Source organism: Eubalaena glacialis, unplaced genomic scaffold, assembly GCF_028564815.1.
Source record: "Eubalaena glacialis isolate mEubGla1 unplaced genomic scaffold, mEubGla1.1.hap2.+ XY scaffold_474, whole genome shotgun sequence".
NCBI classification, from domain to species: domain Eukaryota; kingdom Metazoa; phylum Chordata; class Mammalia; order Artiodactyla; family Balaenidae; genus Eubalaena; species Eubalaena glacialis.
The window spans coordinates 124,765-142,352 of NW_026871378.1; the positions used below are offsets into that span (position 1 = coordinate 124,765).

The 17,588-nt window shown below is 50.1% G+C and overlaps 1 protein-coding gene across 12 annotated transcripts in view; it reads left to right on the forward strand.

Annotated features, from left to right (window-relative positions):
* The window catches only part of LOC133083665 (protein O-mannose kinase-like), a 62,851-nt gene extending 46,258 nt beyond the window's left edge, over window positions 1–16,593 (forward strand). For 7 of the 12 annotated variants that reach the window (XM_061179777.1, XM_061179776.1, XM_061179772.1 and 4 more), the window contains 3 exons: window positions 435–587; window positions 4,218–4,520; window positions 13,975–16,593. In XM_061179777.1, coding sequence (XP_061035760.1) covers window positions 510–587; window positions 4,218–4,520; window positions 13,975–14,745 — 1,152 coding nt within the window. In that variant the 5' untranslated portion in view covers window positions 435–509 and the 3' untranslated portion in view covers window positions 14,746–16,593. The remainder of the gene's footprint in view (window positions 1–434; window positions 588–4,217; window positions 4,521–13,974) is intronic. The other 5 variants (XM_061179782.1, XM_061179783.1, XM_061179779.1 and 2 more) reach the window with 2 other exon arrangements.
* The last annotated feature ends 995 nt before the right edge of the window (window positions 16,594–17,588 follow it).

A 17,588-nucleotide genomic window follows, 5' to 3' on the forward strand; every position in this document is an offset into this window, starting at 1 on the left:
CTGGCTGGCTGCTCCCCGCCACCCATTCTTGTACGGCCTGTGAGCTGAGGATGCTTTTCACTTTTTTAAATGTTGGGGAAAAATCAAAAGAACGTGTGGCATGTGAAACGAATCTCAGCTTCCATGAGCACCGTTTTGTTGGGGCACAGTCACGCTCGCTCACTTGTGTAGCATGGCCTGGCCGCTGCTGACGACGAGATGAAATAACTCTGACAGTTACCTGGTCACCCGGCACCACTGCTCCTCACCCCGCACGTCACAGTGCCGTGGCCACTCGATTCCCGCTTCTGGCTCCTAAACCTGAACATTTACTGTCTGATCCTTTACAGAAAAAAAGTTCTCTGGTCCCTGACCTCAGGTCTAAGTTGACACACTCTTGGTCACTTTAAATGCTACAGAGGAGAGATGGCCGTGGTTTTGCCCATTTCTTTAAGGTCACCTTCTAAGAATCAGGCGTCGGTGGAAGAAGCTCAAGAGACCGTGAGGCCTGAGTGGTGAACATCGTCATCATGTCCACAGGAGTCCTGGAAGATGCCCGGAGGGAGAGGTGGAGAGAAAGATGTGGGCCCGGAATCTCGATGAGGAAGGTGAGCAGACAACCCCCTGCAGCACTGCTGGGCATTGCTGACCGGACTCAGGTGGTGGGTGAGCACGTGGCATCGTCTCGAGAAAGGAGCAGTTACCTGGGGCTGGAGCAGTCGAGTGGAGCCAGGGTCTCTCGAGCACCTCGTCATGACGGGGATGAGCAAAGTGGCGTGTTCTCGTCTCATTAGGAAGAGTGCACTGACCCGTAGAAGAGTCCATGCCTTCTAAAACTCCCTGCTCAGCAGACGAGTGTCACTCCTGACCCTTCACCTGCAGCCTTGTCACTGGAAGAATACAGTTGTCACTCACTGAGATTGTGAACACTGAAAACAGCAGATTTGAGGGGAAGAGTTGAGTTTGGGAAGCATTTTTATATTTTAATGTTGAGATTTTATATATACATAAAAATACATACCACGTCTTCTTTATCCATTCCTCTGTCGATGGACACTTAGGTTGCTTCCGTGTCTATTTATATGGTAAACAGAGCTGCAGTCAGCATTGGGGTGACTTTTCGAATTAGTGGTTTTTGTTTTTTTTCTGGATATATCGCAAGTGGGATTGCTGGATCATATGGTAGTTCTAATTTTAGTTTTTTGAGGGACCTTCACACTGTTCTCCATAGTGGCTGCACCAATTTACATTCCCACCAACAGTGCAGGCGGGTTCCCTTTTCTCCACACCCTCTCCAGCATTTATTATCTCTTGTCTTTTTGATGATGGCCATTCTGACAGGTGTGAGGTGATATCTCATTATGGTTGTAATTTGCATTTCTCTGATGATTAGCAATGCTGAGCATCTTTTCATATGTTGGCCGTTCATATTGTCTTTGGAAAAATGTCTATTCAGGTTTTCTGATCACTCAGCCATAAGAAAGAATGAAATTCTGCTATTTGTAACAACATGGATGGACCTAGAGAGTATTATGCTTAGTGAAATAAGTCAGAGAAAGACTAATACCGTATGATGTCACTTATATGTGGAATCTAAAAATAAAACCAACAAATGTATATAGCAAAACAGAAACAGATATAGAGAACAAACCAGTGGTTACCAGTGGGGAGAGGGAAGGGAGGGGGCGAGATAGAGGTATGGGATTAAGAGTTACAAACTCCTATGTATAGAATAGGTAAGCAACAAGGATAATTGTACGGCACAGGGAATACAGCCATTATTTTGTAATACAGTAAGTCCCCTGCATATGAACCTTCAAGTTGCGAGCTTTCAAAGGTCCGAACCTGCATTCCATCAACGTCAGTCGTGAGTGAAATGGCAGCTTGCCCTCCGTCTCCTATTGCTGACAATCCTTCAGCTCTGCCATCTCCCACCTTCTCTCCCTCCTCCAGTCAGTAACTCTTCTTGCCTGTTCACTCGATGCCAGCCCCTGTGTGCCAGCTGTTGTACTGTACTACTGTACTTTTCAGGGTACTGTACTATAAGAATGTTTTCTGTATTTTTTGTGTTTGTTTTTTATGTATTATTTGTGTGAAAAGTATTATAAACCTATTACAGTACAGTGCTATAGCCGATTGTGTTAGTTTGGTACCTAGGCTAACTTTGTTGGACTTAACGAACGCGCTCCTGGAACGGAACTCGTTTGTAGGTAGTGGACTTGCTGTAGCTTTAGATGGAATATAATCTAGAAAAATACTGAATCGCTATGTTGTACACCTGAAACTAATACAATATTGTAGATCAACTATAATTCAATTAAAAAATTAGGTTGAGATATAAATTACAGGCTATAGATTTGCTATTTTAAAGTGTACAGTTAGTGATTTTTAGTATATTCACAAGGTTGTGCAACCGTCACCACTAATTCCAGAACATTTTCATCCAAAAAGAAATCCTGTCACATCAACAGCCTCTCCCCATGTCCGCTTCCACCCAGGCCCTGGCAACCACTGATCTACTTGCTGTCTCTGGACTTCCCTGTTCTGGAGTTTTATATAAATGGAATCATATGCTATTTCCCTTAGTTAATTTTCCTGAGAATAATGTTTTCAATGCATGTTGCAGCACGTATTAGTGCTTTATTCCTTTTAATGGCTGAATACTGTGTCACTGTGTGGACACATCACGTTCTGTTTATCCAGGCATCATCTGATGGACATTTAGGTTGCTTTCACTATTTGGCTGTTATGAATAATGCTGCTGTGAACATTCATGTACAAGTGTTTGCATGAATGTATGTTTTCAGTTCTCTTGGGTAGATACCGAGCAGTAGATTTGGTGGTAACTCTGTGTTTAACCTTTGAGGACTTCCAGACTGTTTTCCGCAGTGGCTGCTCCATTTTACATTGTCACCAGCAATGTATGAGGGTTTCCTTCCACACTTGTTAACCGCCTGGCTTTTTGATTATAACCATCCTAGCGGCTGTGAGGTGGGATCTCGTCGTTTTGGTGTGCATTTCCCTGGTGACTGTTGAAGTTGAGCATCTTTTCATGTGGCTGTTGGCCATCTGTATATCTTCTTTGGAGAAATGTCTGTTCAAGTCCTTTGCCCATTTTTAAATTGAGTTATTTGTCTTTTTATTGTGGAGGAGAAATATTATTTTTGAGTTGTCCACCAGACTCCAGGTAGAGGTGTCAGGAAAGCAGGTGTGGAGTTCTGGGGAGGCTGGGATTGGGCTTCACACCTGGAGCTCAGCAGATGGGCATGATCTCCCCACCCCGGGAACGAGGGCGGGGGCCAGGTCCCAGCCCGCACGTGGTGTCCTGGGAGCCGAGTGCAGAGCATTTTCAGGAGGAGGGAGGGGGTGGTCGGCCAGGCCAGGTGCTGCCGAGGGGCCAGGCCTGCACGTTGGCTGCTGAGCTTTGGCAGAGGATCTGTGCCGTCACTGGTGTCCCGCGTGCCCCAGTGCTGCGGTTAAGCCGGCGCACAGTGGTCCAGCCACATCGCTTGTCGGGGTAGTGACGCTCCCTGTGGGTGGCAGCCAGTGTCCGCCCCAGGCACCCTGACTGCCCCGCTCCCGATGTCCAGGTCCCTCCGCACCCTCCACCGAAGCATCCAGGTGGTGACGCCTGCCTCCGCCCCGGGCCTCGCACCTGCTGCCGGGCGGGAGCCCATTGGGTGGCGAGCGCCCCTGCCTCGTGGTGGCTGCTCACCTGCGCGCCCGCCCGCCTCACCCCCATCTTGTCGCCCTGCGTTCTCATCGGCGCTCGTTCTGGATTCCGGCTGGGGCCTCCCACCCTGGGGCGCCCTTCACACCTTTGCTTCTTAAAAACATCAGGGGGCTTTTGAGTACCTTGCAAGGAGCATCCCAACCCCTCAGAGTCCCAGCCGCACCCGGACCCCAGCTTCTCTCCTGTCCACCTCCTGCCGCAGCCCCACTGGACTAACAGAGCCACAGTTTGCTTTCATCTTACTAACTGTTCAGTGCGTGTCTACTCAGCGCAGACAGCTGCAGGGGGGACAGAGACAAAGCCAGACCCAAGACTCCCCTCTGCTCGCAGCTGTGATAGGAAGCAAAGATTCTGGGAGGAGCTGGCGTCGAGCGTTGGTACAAGGCTGCTCTCAAGCCCTCTTTCATCCTCACAGTGACCCTGAGGCCCAGGGGGCTGTGTCACCCTCCGTCCTTCCTGAAATAAGACGGACCATGCCTACTCCCTGTTTCACTGTCTGTTTTAGGAGCTCGCAGAAGCCAGCGCCATGGAGACGAGGCCCCAGGAGGGCAGGAAGGGGCCCCCGCCCAGGGACGTGCCCCCGGTGGTGGGACTGCTGCTCTCCATGGCCCTCATGAACGCCCTCCTCTACCTCTGCCTCGACCGGCTCTTCATCTCGCCCCGGCGCGCCACGGAGGACCCCACGCGCTGTCCCCACGGCCACTTCAGGATGGGGCCGATGAGCAACTGCTCCCCGTGGCTGTCCTGCAAGCAGCTGAGGACAGAAGTGAGGCAGATGAAGCGTGTCGGGGAAGGAGCCGTGAAGAGAGTGAGTCCCTGGCTCACCGCCCGGGGGAGTGGGTGGCCCAACGGGAGGGGGGCTGGCACCGTGTGCCGGAAGCCACGAGCCCAGCTGCCAGTGCCTCCAGCTGGGACATTATCCTAGTAAAGGGAGGCGAAGGAAGGAAGCGATGCACCAAGGAGTACTCTGCTTCGTTGTGGATAGTAATAGAAAGCTAGAAGTAATAACTACAGGGCAATGGTTAAGTTATGGTCCAACCACTTGTAGAATATTCTACAGCCAGTAAGTGTAGTTAGGAACGCTGTGTGGCAACATGCAAAAGCTCTCATTATGATAAGTAGAAAAGCAAAATAGAAAATTGTGCAATACGCTGTTTTCATCTGCAAGATTATATATGTAGAAAAATATAAAAATGATAGAAAGTGTGTTATGGTGAAGGAAGATTTGGGGCAGTTTTTTTCGTTCTTATTTTTCAAACTCTATGGTGGTATTATATTGATTAAAAAAATTTTATTTTAAAAAGAGAAAGCAAAGGGGCGAATTCAGTTCTCACGTAGAAGCTTCCAGAGCCCCGTCTCATGGGCTGCATTTCCGCAGTGGTTGCACTGAGACAGGGTGACTCCAGAAGCCAGTGAAGGGTGTTGAACAGGACAGACCCTCTGTGAGGACGCAGCGAGTGACGGCAGGGCTGCAGCTGGAGAGACAGCTGCGTCCCTGAATGGGGAAAGGATTCACCTTGAAGGAGGGAGTCAGAGGGGAGAAGGGAGGGGAATTAATGTGAGGTGAAAGCATGAAGCCAGGTGACTGGAAGGTAATGGGTTTCTTCAGATTCGCCCGCTCATTGTAGTGGGTGCTGGGGGCACAGCAGTGCACAGAACAAAAGCCCTTGAAGCCAGCTGGGGAGACAGACAGTCAAGAAGACAAGAAACAGGCGCGTAGGAAGCTGTATTAGTGACGCGCTCTGAGCCAGTGGGGCAAGGAAAGAGCCGCGGGCTTGTAATGGTGTGGGTATTTGGGGACAATGATCCAGCAAGAAAGATGGGGACCAGCAGACGCCCCTGGGTGGAACGTGCCTGCTTGTCCGGGGACCAGAGGCAGGATGTGAGGAAGACGTCAGAGGTGAGGGTCCCCCGGGGCTGCTGGCCTCGGGCACCACTGCAGCGTGAGTGGAGGAGAGGACTGCCGGCCTGTGTGCAGAGCAGACCCGGCCGGGCTCGCGGGGAGCTTGGTGACAGGTGGTTACAGCTCGACACGAGTGTCAGCACCAGACACAGCGAGAAATCGGTGGGTTCTGGTTGTCTCTTAAAGGCGGGGGCAGTAGAACGTCCCAGTAGACTGGACGTGGGGTGTAAGGGAGGGGATGACGGAGGCGCCCGGCCGGGGCAGCAGGGAGGACAGGGTCTGCGTTACCTGCCCAGGGAGGTCCTGTGTGTGTGTGAGGTGGCCAGGCAGGGACACGGGAGTTGGGTGTACGAGTCTGGCACTCGGGGGGTGGGGATGTAGATTTGGGGGGGGGTGTTGACAGCATTGGGCTAAGAAGTCACCAGGGAGGGGAGTAGTAGAGGACTCAGAGCCAGTTAATTTCTGTCTCCTTTGGAGAGGGACCCTGAGGGCTGCCCACTTGTTTCCATGCTGTTGAGCTCGCTCAGAACATTTTTGGAATTTTTTTTGGAATTGCTTTTTACCCTGAAGGATGTTTTTGAGTAGCTTCTATGTTGGCAGATTGTTGTTTGAGGACAGATTTGATTTTACGGAACCTCGCAGATGACACCCAGCCCACTAGATTTCAGCAATGTGGAATGTGGTTTGTTTGTTAAGGTGAAGGGCTGTTACACTGAGATTTTGTTTCTTTGGCTGAAACTTGCCTTTGGGGCACAGGTGTTCTGAGCGCAGGATGTCAGCTCCACTGGGAGCCCCATCTGTCCTGCCCCGTTGGGACCCCGGGGCCTGTGCATGGTCCGGCCCAGGGCAGTCCCCTGACCCTCCGAGTAGGCACCTACTCCAACAATCCTGCTGCGGCCACCCTGCCCACGTGGGCATCCCTCCTCTCTGGCACCCGTTCTGGGGGCATAGTTTCTCAATAGGAATTTCTGTGACCAAAGTTCCTGATGTCCCTGTCTGACCTCCACCCCCACCCTTCCTGGCGCCCTGGCTTCAGTAATTCCTCGGGGCCTCGGTGGGCTGATCCCACCACCTTCTCCCTCTCTGACCCTCCCGCCTGTCTGCATCCCGACTCACCCAGCAGCAGATTCTGTGGCTGTGTCCTCGTCACTCTGGCGCACACACTGGCGACATCTCCCTGCATCTCTGTCTCCATCCTGCCTGGCGGGAAAGCCCCACACCCGGTTGACGCCAGCTGTGTATCTGCACTTGGGCAGCTGCCCTGGAGGCAGAGAGGAACGCCACAGCCCTGCCATTCCTGCACGACCACAAACCTCAGCACAGCCCAGGGGTCAGGCTCTTTTCCCTTAGTAACTTCTCCCTCCCATTCTCTGAGACAGACGTTTCCTTAACAACCCCCTCGTTGTTTCCTTAGATGTTTCCTTAGCTGGTGATCTTGCTACTAAGATGTTATGAAAACAGAAGCCACCCAGAGGGCCCGTCCTCATCTGCCCACCTGACCTACAAACTTCCCAGCTCCGGGGTCGTCCCTGACTGCTCACAAGTTCCCTTTAAATGATTCCCCCTCCCCTACGTCATCGCTCTTCCCCTCTCTGAGGATGGTCCCTACTGGCTACGCACAAACGCTCGCGCTTTCAAAGAAAAAACCCTCTTCCCGTGATTCCCTGTTTCTTCCCCTCTGCTTCCTCCTCGCCCATCCACCCTTCCGTCGTCCTCCCGAGAGGCTCCCAAACACCGCCCTCCCGGGAGACGGCTCTCTCCCAGCTTCCCGCTGACCCCCGGCCAGATGCTGCTCTGCCCGCCTCTCACTTGACCTTTCCCGCAGCCCTTGGCTCCTCGTCTCTCCCTGCAGCCCGGGCTGCACGACTTTCTGGTTTTCCTCCCCTGGGCAGCCCTTCCTAATTACTCCCCTTGGCTGCTCCTGTTCGCTCTTCTTGCCTCTAAAGCAGCGGTTCTTAGCCCAGAGGCGAGGCTACTCCTCAGGGGACGTTTAGCAATGAGTAGAGACCCCCGTGTGGCCGTCACAGCTGGGCGTGGGGAGGTGACACGGGCGTCCAGTGGGCAGAGACCAGGGGCGCTGCTGACCACCCTGCCGGGCGGGGACGGCCCCATCCCCAGCAGGTGGCTGCGCGGCCCGAGGTGGCCCTGGTGCTGAGGCTGAGAAACCTTATTCCTCCCGGTGGCTACCGGGGTCCCCTTCCTTTGTCTTCTTGGGATGCACTCTTAGGTGATTTAATCTATCCATTGCTCTAAATGCATTTTATGGGCTGGCGACCCCCAGCTTGATACCTGCAGCCCGTCCCTCTCCCCTGAGCCGCAGGTCTGTGTATCCACCTGTACTTGACCTGTCTACTTGGGGGTCCCTTGAGCGTCTAAGTGTGACCAGGGTGGAACTCTTGGTAATTTCCCCTCTGAAGCCCCTTCTTCCCCAGCCCTCCTGTCTCAGTAAATGCCAGCACTCCCCCCAGCGGCGCCGGCCAGACCAGGGAGTCAGCTTGCGTCCTCTCACCCCTCCCCCGACTAGGCCAAGAGCAAGTTCCATCAGGTATGTTTTCAAAACATTTCCCAACTTGTTGGGTAACCCCTCTGTCCCTGGCCTTGGAACCAGCCTCCCTGCCCACGTGTGCCCTTCCCCGAGCCCCAGGCAGGCATCTTGCAGACACACTTCAGACCACACATGTCCCTTCCTTAAAACCCCCAGCGTCCTTAGGAAAAACCGCAAACCTGGGCCCTGCCTTCCTCCTAAACTCACCCAGGCCGGTCCGGGTCCTCACCCCACCCTGCCCTTTTTTTTGTTCCTTGATCAGACAAGCCCTTTCTCACCTCGGGGCCTTTCCCAGCCTGAAATCTCTTCCTCCCCATCTGCCTGACTCCTCATTTCCAGGTCTCAGCTCAGATGTCACTTCTCTGAGAGGCTTTCCCTGACATCCCTCTCTAAACCCACCTCACCCCCTGCCGTGGACCCTCCCATCTGGCATCTGGTTTGTTGTCTCTTATAAATGCAAGCTTCCTGAGGGCACAGACACCAGTTACCTGTGTGTCCTCAGCACCTAGCCCGTGGCTGGTTCATAGAGCAAATTTTAGGGGCCTGAACACAAAGGCTCATTGGCTGAATCCACATAAAATAAAATATTGGCTTAGCTTTGACAGTTTCCTCACTATACAAGCACACCACCACCCGCCCTTTCCCCAGACTGTGTTTCTGGTTTGTGTTTGGAATTGCTGGGGCCACAGATCCTCTCCTGCAGCTGGTGTGGGGGCAAGGCCGACTGACCCCCTGCTTTTCCTTTTCTGTTCTTTGATTATGAAAGCTGTGCATCCAGCTCAGATGTGCAGAAGGAGCTGGAGCACAGGGTGAAGGCCCTTCACCTGCCCCTCCTCACGGTCCCATCTTACTCCTGGGGATGACAGTGAGGTTCAGCCCTTTTGGATTTTTAAACCCAAGATGACACTGAACGGACAGGTACGTTTTCTGCCAGCCGCTCAAGGACAGCAGCGGCCACGTCTCGGGGCTGCCCGTTTTCTGAGCCACAGACTTGGGCAGCAGTGCGCGTGAGGAGGAGGAGCTGCAGTAGAACCGACGCTTGCGGGGGCGGACACTCCACCGTGCTTTGCGGACACCGGGCACCATCCCGGCCACGCGCGTCCACCTGGGGGAGCGGAGGCGGTGTGGCCCCGTGCAGCGTCTGTGTGCTCAGCCGCACAACTCTCCAGCAGAGTTTTCTCAGTTACGTGGTTTCTCCTTTAAAATTAAGGTATGGTGCGTTAAAAAGCCATAACATTTGGGTTGGCTCCCATCAGAAGAATGGATTCAGCTCTTACTCTGCCACCCTCTGGTTTTGTGTAACCCTTAGAAGGGTCGTGTGTGATCTGTTTTCAATGTGGAAGGCTGGCTGGAGCGCAGATGTTGCCTGAAATAGCAGTGCCCACCCCTCGGTCTCCCCTGCAGGGTCCACCTCCTCATCCCTCTTAACCTTGGACTTTTCTTCTCCTCTGTGCTCACTGCCAGGGTGGCCTCGTCCAGTCCCGTATCTTTATCCCCTGAACGAGCTCTGGACCTTTCTATCCCCTGCCTACCCCGCATCTTGGATGTTGAGTGTCTTCTCAGCCTGAGTGTGTCACAGACCGTCCCCTCAGCCTGCTCCTCCTTCACTGTCCCCATCACCCTGAGGACAACCCCACCCGTCCAGCTGCGTACACCACAACCCGGGAGGCATCCTTTGTTTTTGTTTTTTAATTTAATTTTTATTTTACATTTGAGTCGAGTTGATATACAGTGCTGTGTTAGCTTCCGGTGTACAGCACAGTGAGTCAGTTATACATATACATGTATCCACTCTTTTTCAGATTCTTTTCCCACATAGGTCATTACGGAGTATTGAATAGAGTTCCCTGTGCGACACAGCAGGTCCTTGTTGATTATCTGTCTTGTATATAGTAGTGTGTATATGTTAATCCCAAACTCCTAATTTATCCCTCCCCGCCCAGGGAGGCACCCTTGTCATCCCCCTTTCTCCACAGCCACGTTCGGTCCCTCAGCAAGTTGCAGTATCTCCACACGCAGGAGAGACCTGGAATTTGGCCACTGCTCGGCTTCTCTCCGGCCCCCTCCCCGCCCAGGCCTCTGTGCCTGGTACCTGGTTATCTCGGCAGCCTCCAGAGTGGGCTCTCTGCCTCCACACTTGCCCCTTCAGATGCTCTCGCACGGCAGCCAGCTCCTCCGTGTAGGGCGCCCTGTCTCACGCTAGTCCTTGCAGCGACTGAAGGCCTCTCCCAGCCTCTGCTCCCCTCCCCCTGCTCAGACACCGCAGCCCGTGGACATATCCCACCCCAGGGCCTTTACCCTGCTGTCCTCCCCGCCTGGGACATGGTCCACCTCCTTCAGGTTCCTGTTCGAGCCTCACCCCAGTGAGAGCTTCCCCAAGCTAGTAAAGCTGTAAACCCTTCCCTGCTTAATTTTTCTCCAAAGCATATTTTACCTTCTAATATACTTTACACACTTCCTATTTATTTTCTCTCTTGTCCGCCTCCTGCACTAGAATGTAAATTTCATATGGGCAGGGATTTATTTCAGTTTTTTTAATTGATGTAAGTACTTGTTAAATGAATGAAGACAGATTTGACGTTGTACTACAAAAGACCACATAAGCGAATTATCTTCTAAAATTTGTCCTTACATTTGTAATAAAGGATCACATGAATAATATATAAAGAACTAGATATTAATAAGCGCAACGCAAACAACCCTAGAGAAAATAGTATGAAGGACAATGAACAGACTTTCCACGGAAGAAACACCGAAATGCCCAGAGGGTGAGAAGTGCTCTGTCTCATGAGTAATCAGGGGAATACAGATTGGAACCGGAAAATGTTTTCATCCATTAGATTGGCACAGATTACCAAGATTGCCAACACCTAGTGTGGTTAAGGCTCTAGAACACAGGATGTATACACGATTGGTGAAAGTACATGTTGGTACTTTGAAGGGTCCTGATAGTACCTCGTCTTCATTCAGTGATCCATCTACTTCCCTAGCTTATAAAAACACTTGCAGATGTGCACAGAGATGTAAATATAAGGCTATTCATTGTAGAATTATTGTTGCTAAGAAATAAATGGGAAATAGTTTAAATGTCCATCAAGTCTTTAAAAATAGATCACATTAGATCATATTAAACGTTTATGTAAAATGATAGAGCTGTGTAGAAAAAAGAACCTAATCCATTCTGACAGCATCTGTTCCAAATTTTATGAATTTTTATTATATCATACTTTAGTTTTAAAAAAAGAAATGATCATCTGTAAAACTGAAAATATACCAGTATAAGCAGTACACCCATACTATGAAATATTATGCAGCTTTATAAAGAATGACTTAGATCTATATATACATTAGGGAAAGATTTCTGAGGCATCTGTTAAATGAAAAAAGCCAGTTGCAATATATTTGTTATATTCCCACTTTACATAATAAACTCAAATGCTATTTTGTAAATGGATATTAATACATGTAAACGCATAGAGAAACTTCTGGGAGGTTACCAGCCAAATAGTTAACTAGTTTCCTTTGGGTTGGGAGTAAATGCAGAGGAAGGAGTTCTACTTCTGTATTTGAACTTTTACCAAGAAAAGTATTCATGATTAGTTTTATAATTAAAAAAAAAGGTAAAGTTGGTTTCTGAGAAATGATTCTTAACCTTTAATTTGCAAATATTTAATATTGGAGGCTTCAGATATTTGGGAGAGATCCCAAAGACTAATACTACTTAATAATAAGTAGTATTTAATCTTTCATTTATCTGAGGCACAAAAATGAATTTGTCATAAGCGAGGGTTCAGGAGGAAGTCATGAGGCCTGTAGCCGAACCTCTCCCGCGTTTCTTGTTGAATAAATGCGTAAACCGTGGCAGCTTCTCTAAAGTGATTACTGTTTTGTATGAAAAATGGGCCTGGACACCAAAGCTGTCTGCTAGTGCTGGTGCCGACCACGCGCAGGAGGGGAGCCCAAGGGAGTGATGGGTCTCAACAGAAACAGGATTTTTATACTGGAGTCAGAGATCAAATACAGTGCTGGTGCAGATCTATGGAGAGAATAAAATGTGTTCTGTATAAAAATAAATAAAATATATATTCATGAAACTTATAGACTGTAGCAGCCAGAGAAATGTGGCTTCTTAATAGAAAGTATCCATGGTGAAATTTCTCAAATTCGGGTTTCTGAGAAGGTCTTGAAAGATTTCTCTTTTGAATAAACGGTCGACAGCAGTTAGAGGGTTTTTCCATTAAGGAACCTCCCTTCTCAGGCTCAAAATAAATCTTCATAGTCCTCTAGCCCACCTCCATTTGATATAATAGTTTTTAGTTCTTTAAAAAAATGTTTTAAAATATAAAAGTAATATATATTCATTGTGGAAAAGTTATACCAAAAGGTATGAAGGGAAAAAAAAGCATATAAAGGGAACAGCAAAAATCCTTCGATTTCTATGTAGTTTGCCTTGTTTTATGCAGTTAGAACAATGGTATAAAAACACGTTGTATCCTTTTCATTTGTAACATTACTTTTATCTGAGAAAACCCTATCAGCGGCTGCATTTTGCTGAGCCCTGTAACCTTCCTTGAGTGGTCCTGCATAACCGGACTGCTCCCCGATTTTTGATGGATGGATAGCTTCCAGTTATGCTTTTATAAATAATGCCAGATTTTTATTCCTAGAGCTTTTTAGGTATTTCAGATTGTTGCCTTAGATAGATTGTAGATTTTAATGTTAAAGGCTCTTGATAAATATGCCCCAAGTTGCTTTCGTAAGCTTTATTTTAACAATGAAGAAGAGGAAGCCAGAGGGACACAGCCCACGGGGTCAGGAGCCACGTGGTGCAGTGGAGACCTGACCTGGATCCTGTTTTCTCTTCTGCAACCTTCTGCCTTCCCTTTGGGGACTCGAGCAGAAGATCAGTGGTTCTTATTTCTTTTTTTTTAAATACCACTTTATTTATCTGTTTATTTATCTATGTATGTATGTATCTATCTATCTATCTAAACCGCACAGCTCACGGGGTCTTAGTTCCCTGACCAGGGATTGAACCCCGGGCCTATGACAGTGGAAGTGCAGAGTCCTAACCACTGGACTGCCAGGGAATTCCCCAGTGGTTCTTCTTTGTCAACTGATGGAAATGGGAATCCAAGGCCGTGCGGTACAGCTGCTCCTCTGCCAGCTGTGTGCCAGGACAGCAGGTCCAGTGTGTGCCACTTCAGCTCCTGCTGTTACAGCTGAAGTCACAGAAAACCACGGACCGTGTGAAAATGTGTTCCTTACGTAGGGTCGTTCCTGTTTGTGGTTTGCTCTGACACCTTTTAAAGCGAATGGTGGCGTTGTGTGTGATGGGCTGGCTGGGCTCGGTCCCTGTGTGGGGTTTTCCAGCTCTCCACTCACCACTTTTCCAGCCTTCTCCCGCCCCGCCCCCGCTTCGTGCTGCCCTGCTTTGGTCTGTCTGCTACTCCCTGTCTTTCTTTGTTCGTGCCGTCCCCTCTCCTGGGCGTGCCCCCCATTCTCCACAGCTGGCCTGCGAGCCCCATCATCCCGCAGACCAGCTTCCAGGACATTCCCGCGGGCTCTTCCGACAGCCCTCGGCACCCGGACCAGCTGCCCGGCCTCCTCCGCGCTAGGCCTTCGCCCTGACAGGGCATTTGCCTCGCCCGGCGTCTGGTCCGGCTTACGAGCAAGTCTTTGGAACGGTCTGTGCCTCGCTAATGTCTGTGTCCTCTGCACCACGTCTGACCCTGAGAGGCATTTGCCGTGTGGCTTCCCGGCTCACCAGCTGGCAAGGGTTCCGGGCTGACGTTCCCTGTGGCTTTGTTCCAGGTGTTTCTGTCCGAGTGGAAGGAACGCAAGGTGGCTCTGTCGCGGCTCACCAGGCTGGAGGTAAGAGACGACTTCCTGCACGGACTGCGGATGCTGAGGTCGTTGCAGAGTGAGCACGTGGTCACGCTGCTGGGCTACTGTGAGGATGACAACAGCATCCTCACCGAGTACCACCCCTTAGGCTCCCTGAGCGGCCTGGAGGCGACGCTGAACCTCTCCAAGTACCGGAGCACGAACACATGGCAGCACAGGCTGCAGCTGGCCCTGGGCTACGTGGCCATCATCGACTTCCTGCACCGCAGCCCCCTGGGCACGCTGGTCATGTGCGACTCCAGCGACCTGCCCAAGACGCTGTCCCAGTACCTGCTGACCACCAACTTCAGCATCGTGCTCAACGACCTGGACGCCCTGCCCCTGGTGAACCGCAGCACCGGGGCCCTGGTGAAGTGCGGCCACCGGGAGCTTCGCGGGGACTTCGTGGCCCCAGAGCAGCTGTGGCCCTACGGAGAGGACGTGCCTTTTCACGACGACCTCATGCCCGCGTATGACGAGAAGATCGACATCTGGAAGATTCCAGACGTCTCCAGTTTCCTTCTGGGGCACGTAGAAGGGAGCGACATGGTCCGATTCCACTTGTTTGATATTCACAAGGCGTGTAAGAGCCAGACGCCTGCGGAGAGACCCACCGCTCAGGACGTCCTGGACACTTACCAGAAGGTTTTGAATCTACTCAGAGACACCGCGACGTCTCAGACAAGAGAGATGCTGTAAAGACCAGTGCAGTCGGTGAGGTGCGGGAGTCAAGGATCGGATGGAAGAGTTACAGTGGTTCCGCTCTGACGGGGAGGTTTCTGCTGTTGCCCCGTGGTTCTTCCTCTCCATCCGCGTGCACAAGTGAGCGGCGCCCTATCCTGGCCGCCTGGCAGGAGTTACTAAGCCAGAGCAAACCGGGCTTGATGGGAGCCTGGCTTCAGGCGAAGGTGCAGAGAAGCAGCGAGTCTGGCCGGTATCTGGAGGAAGTAACCAAAATGGAGCTACAAAGAGGCTTCCCTAACACCTAAATGTGTAAGCTTGTAAGAAATGTGTGTAGAGAGGTTTTTAAATTGCAGTGTATGGAAGAAACAAGCTGTAGTACTTGCTTTTTTAGGTGAGTATTTGCGGTGTATTTCACTGGTACTGACGAGGCATCTCTACCATTTCAAATGATTGCTCTGTGAAACTCCTGTGCCATTCCCTTCCCAGCGAGCTTGCATGCTCTTTGAAATTTTGAATGGATAAGGAACATTTAAAATATCAAGTATGATGGAGATTATATCTGTGTTACTGCCTTGGATGGTGCTTGTGAAATTCCTATTTACCTTCCAGCTGGATTTTCTGTGTCCAAAATTAATTATTGTGAACATTTTATATCAACAGTATCTGTCACTCATTACCAGAAGGCGTCAAGCCCTTGCACTTGCCTCACATGATTGAATCCTTCAAATAGCTCTTTCCTTGGTCACTGTCATCCTCGCTTGCAGGGGATGATGGATTTGGTGCATAGCCATCATCACCAGTAAGGGGGTTAAAGCTGGCACTGAGGGGCAAAGACGCCGTGCAGCCGACTGCCTGCCCCTGGCTTGCACAGGCCTCACAGTCACGGGAGTCACAGGGAGCTGGGCCCCGACCCACAGGCTCTGACTCAGTCTGTCTGGGTGGAGTCCGAGACTTCGCATTTCTCACTGGCTTCCAGGTGATGCTGGTGCTGCCAGTCTGGGGACCACATTTCGAGAACCACTGTCCTTAACTGTCAGGGAGGGCAGCCCAGGCAGTAGGATAGGGAGTATTGTCAGTATTATCCCTGTTCTACTGCCTGTGGTTGATCGGGCCCTGTGGGTCCTATGGTTGGTCAGAGAATACGCTTGCCCAGAGTATATTAACTGCTGCTTTTTGTTATAAAAATGCTGCCAGAACCCACTAGGACGGCTGTAATCAGAAGGATGGACAATTACAAGTGTTGGTGAGGATGTAGAGAACTGGAGCCATCGTACACTGCTGGTGGGAATGCCAAGTGTTCCAGCTGCCTTGGGAAACAGCCTGGCAGTTCCTCAAAAAGTTAAAAATAGAGTTACCATGACCCAACCGTTCCACTCCCCAGTATTCACCTGAGATAATTGAAAACATGGCCATAAAAGAACTTGTACATGAATGTTCATAGCAGCATTATTCATGATAGACGAAAGATGAAAATAACCCAGATGTCCATCCACTGGTGAATAGATAAAGAAAACAAAGAAAATGTGGTCCATCCATTCAATGAAGTGTCGTTCAGCCATAAAAAGGAAGGAAGTACTGATACATGCTCCGACATGGATGAATATGCTAAGTGAAAGAAGCTGTCACAAAAGACCACATTTGTATGATTCCATTTATATGAAATGTCCAGAATCGACAAACCCATAGACACAGAAAGTAAATTAGTAGTTTCTAGAGGCTGGCAGGGGCTTGGGGCTGAAGAATGGGGAGTGCTTGCTAATGGGTACAGGGTTTCTTTGGGAGTGATGAAAATGTCCAGAAATTATGCAGTGGTGATGGTTGCACAACTCTGAATATACTAAGTAACACTGAATTGTACAAAAAGGGAAAAGTCTATGGTATGTGAATTATATCTCAATAAAGCTGGAAACCCCCCCACCTCTGCCACAAGACCATGTACCTCTTATGACGTACCTCTTATGGCGTAGTAGTTACTGTGTGGAGTTGCTGAGTTGAAATTACCCTGTTCGTGTTGTAACTCTGGTTTGAGGGTTTTCTTGGTTTTGGGACTTTGCATTGGGAGCAGAACTTTGTTTCACATGAATTTGTTTTCAACTATTGATGATAGAGCTCAAATGGACAGCATGGTGTAGGGGAGGGGACACGGGCAGGATCAGGAGACCTGAGATACAGTCCCAGCTCTGCCTCTGCCTCATGTGTGGCCTCAGACAAACCCATTTCTGAATGAGGGAGCTGGTGAGAGGCATTTCCAACTTCTGCTCTGCCTCTGAGTTCTCCCTGATGCTTTATCATGCCAGTGCCAGACACCAAACTGGACCTGGCCCTTCACGTTCAATCTTCAGTACCAACAGAGCTGCAAAATCATAAGAGGAACTTACATTCTCACTAAAACCTAGGTGAGTTCATTGCCCACGTATTCAGCAAAAGTATAATCAGGAGAAAAGGCAGATGAGGTGAGCCATTCTCAAAGCACAGCCCAGGATTAAGTGGTCTCTCTGCTAACCTTATTCCAAGTATTTTTTTAAAAAACTCACCATGGGGACATCACTGGAGGTCCAGTGGTTAAGACTCTGCACTTCCACTGCAGGGGGCAAGAGTTTGATCCCTGGTCAGGGAACTAAGATCCCGCGTGCCACGTGGCGCGGCCAAAAAAAAGAAAAAAATATCATCACTACCATGTGGTTTATAGTGTGCTTTCTCTTTACCTCATGTGCTGCTACAAACACTCCAAGCTTCTGAGAGCCTCCAGGGATTGTAAATTGTTCAGCAGAGACAGGACACATGAGTGTTCTTAAAACGAGGCACATGAGGTGGGAGTGGGGTGGAAAGCTTATCTGACACAGGACGTGTTAAAAAGG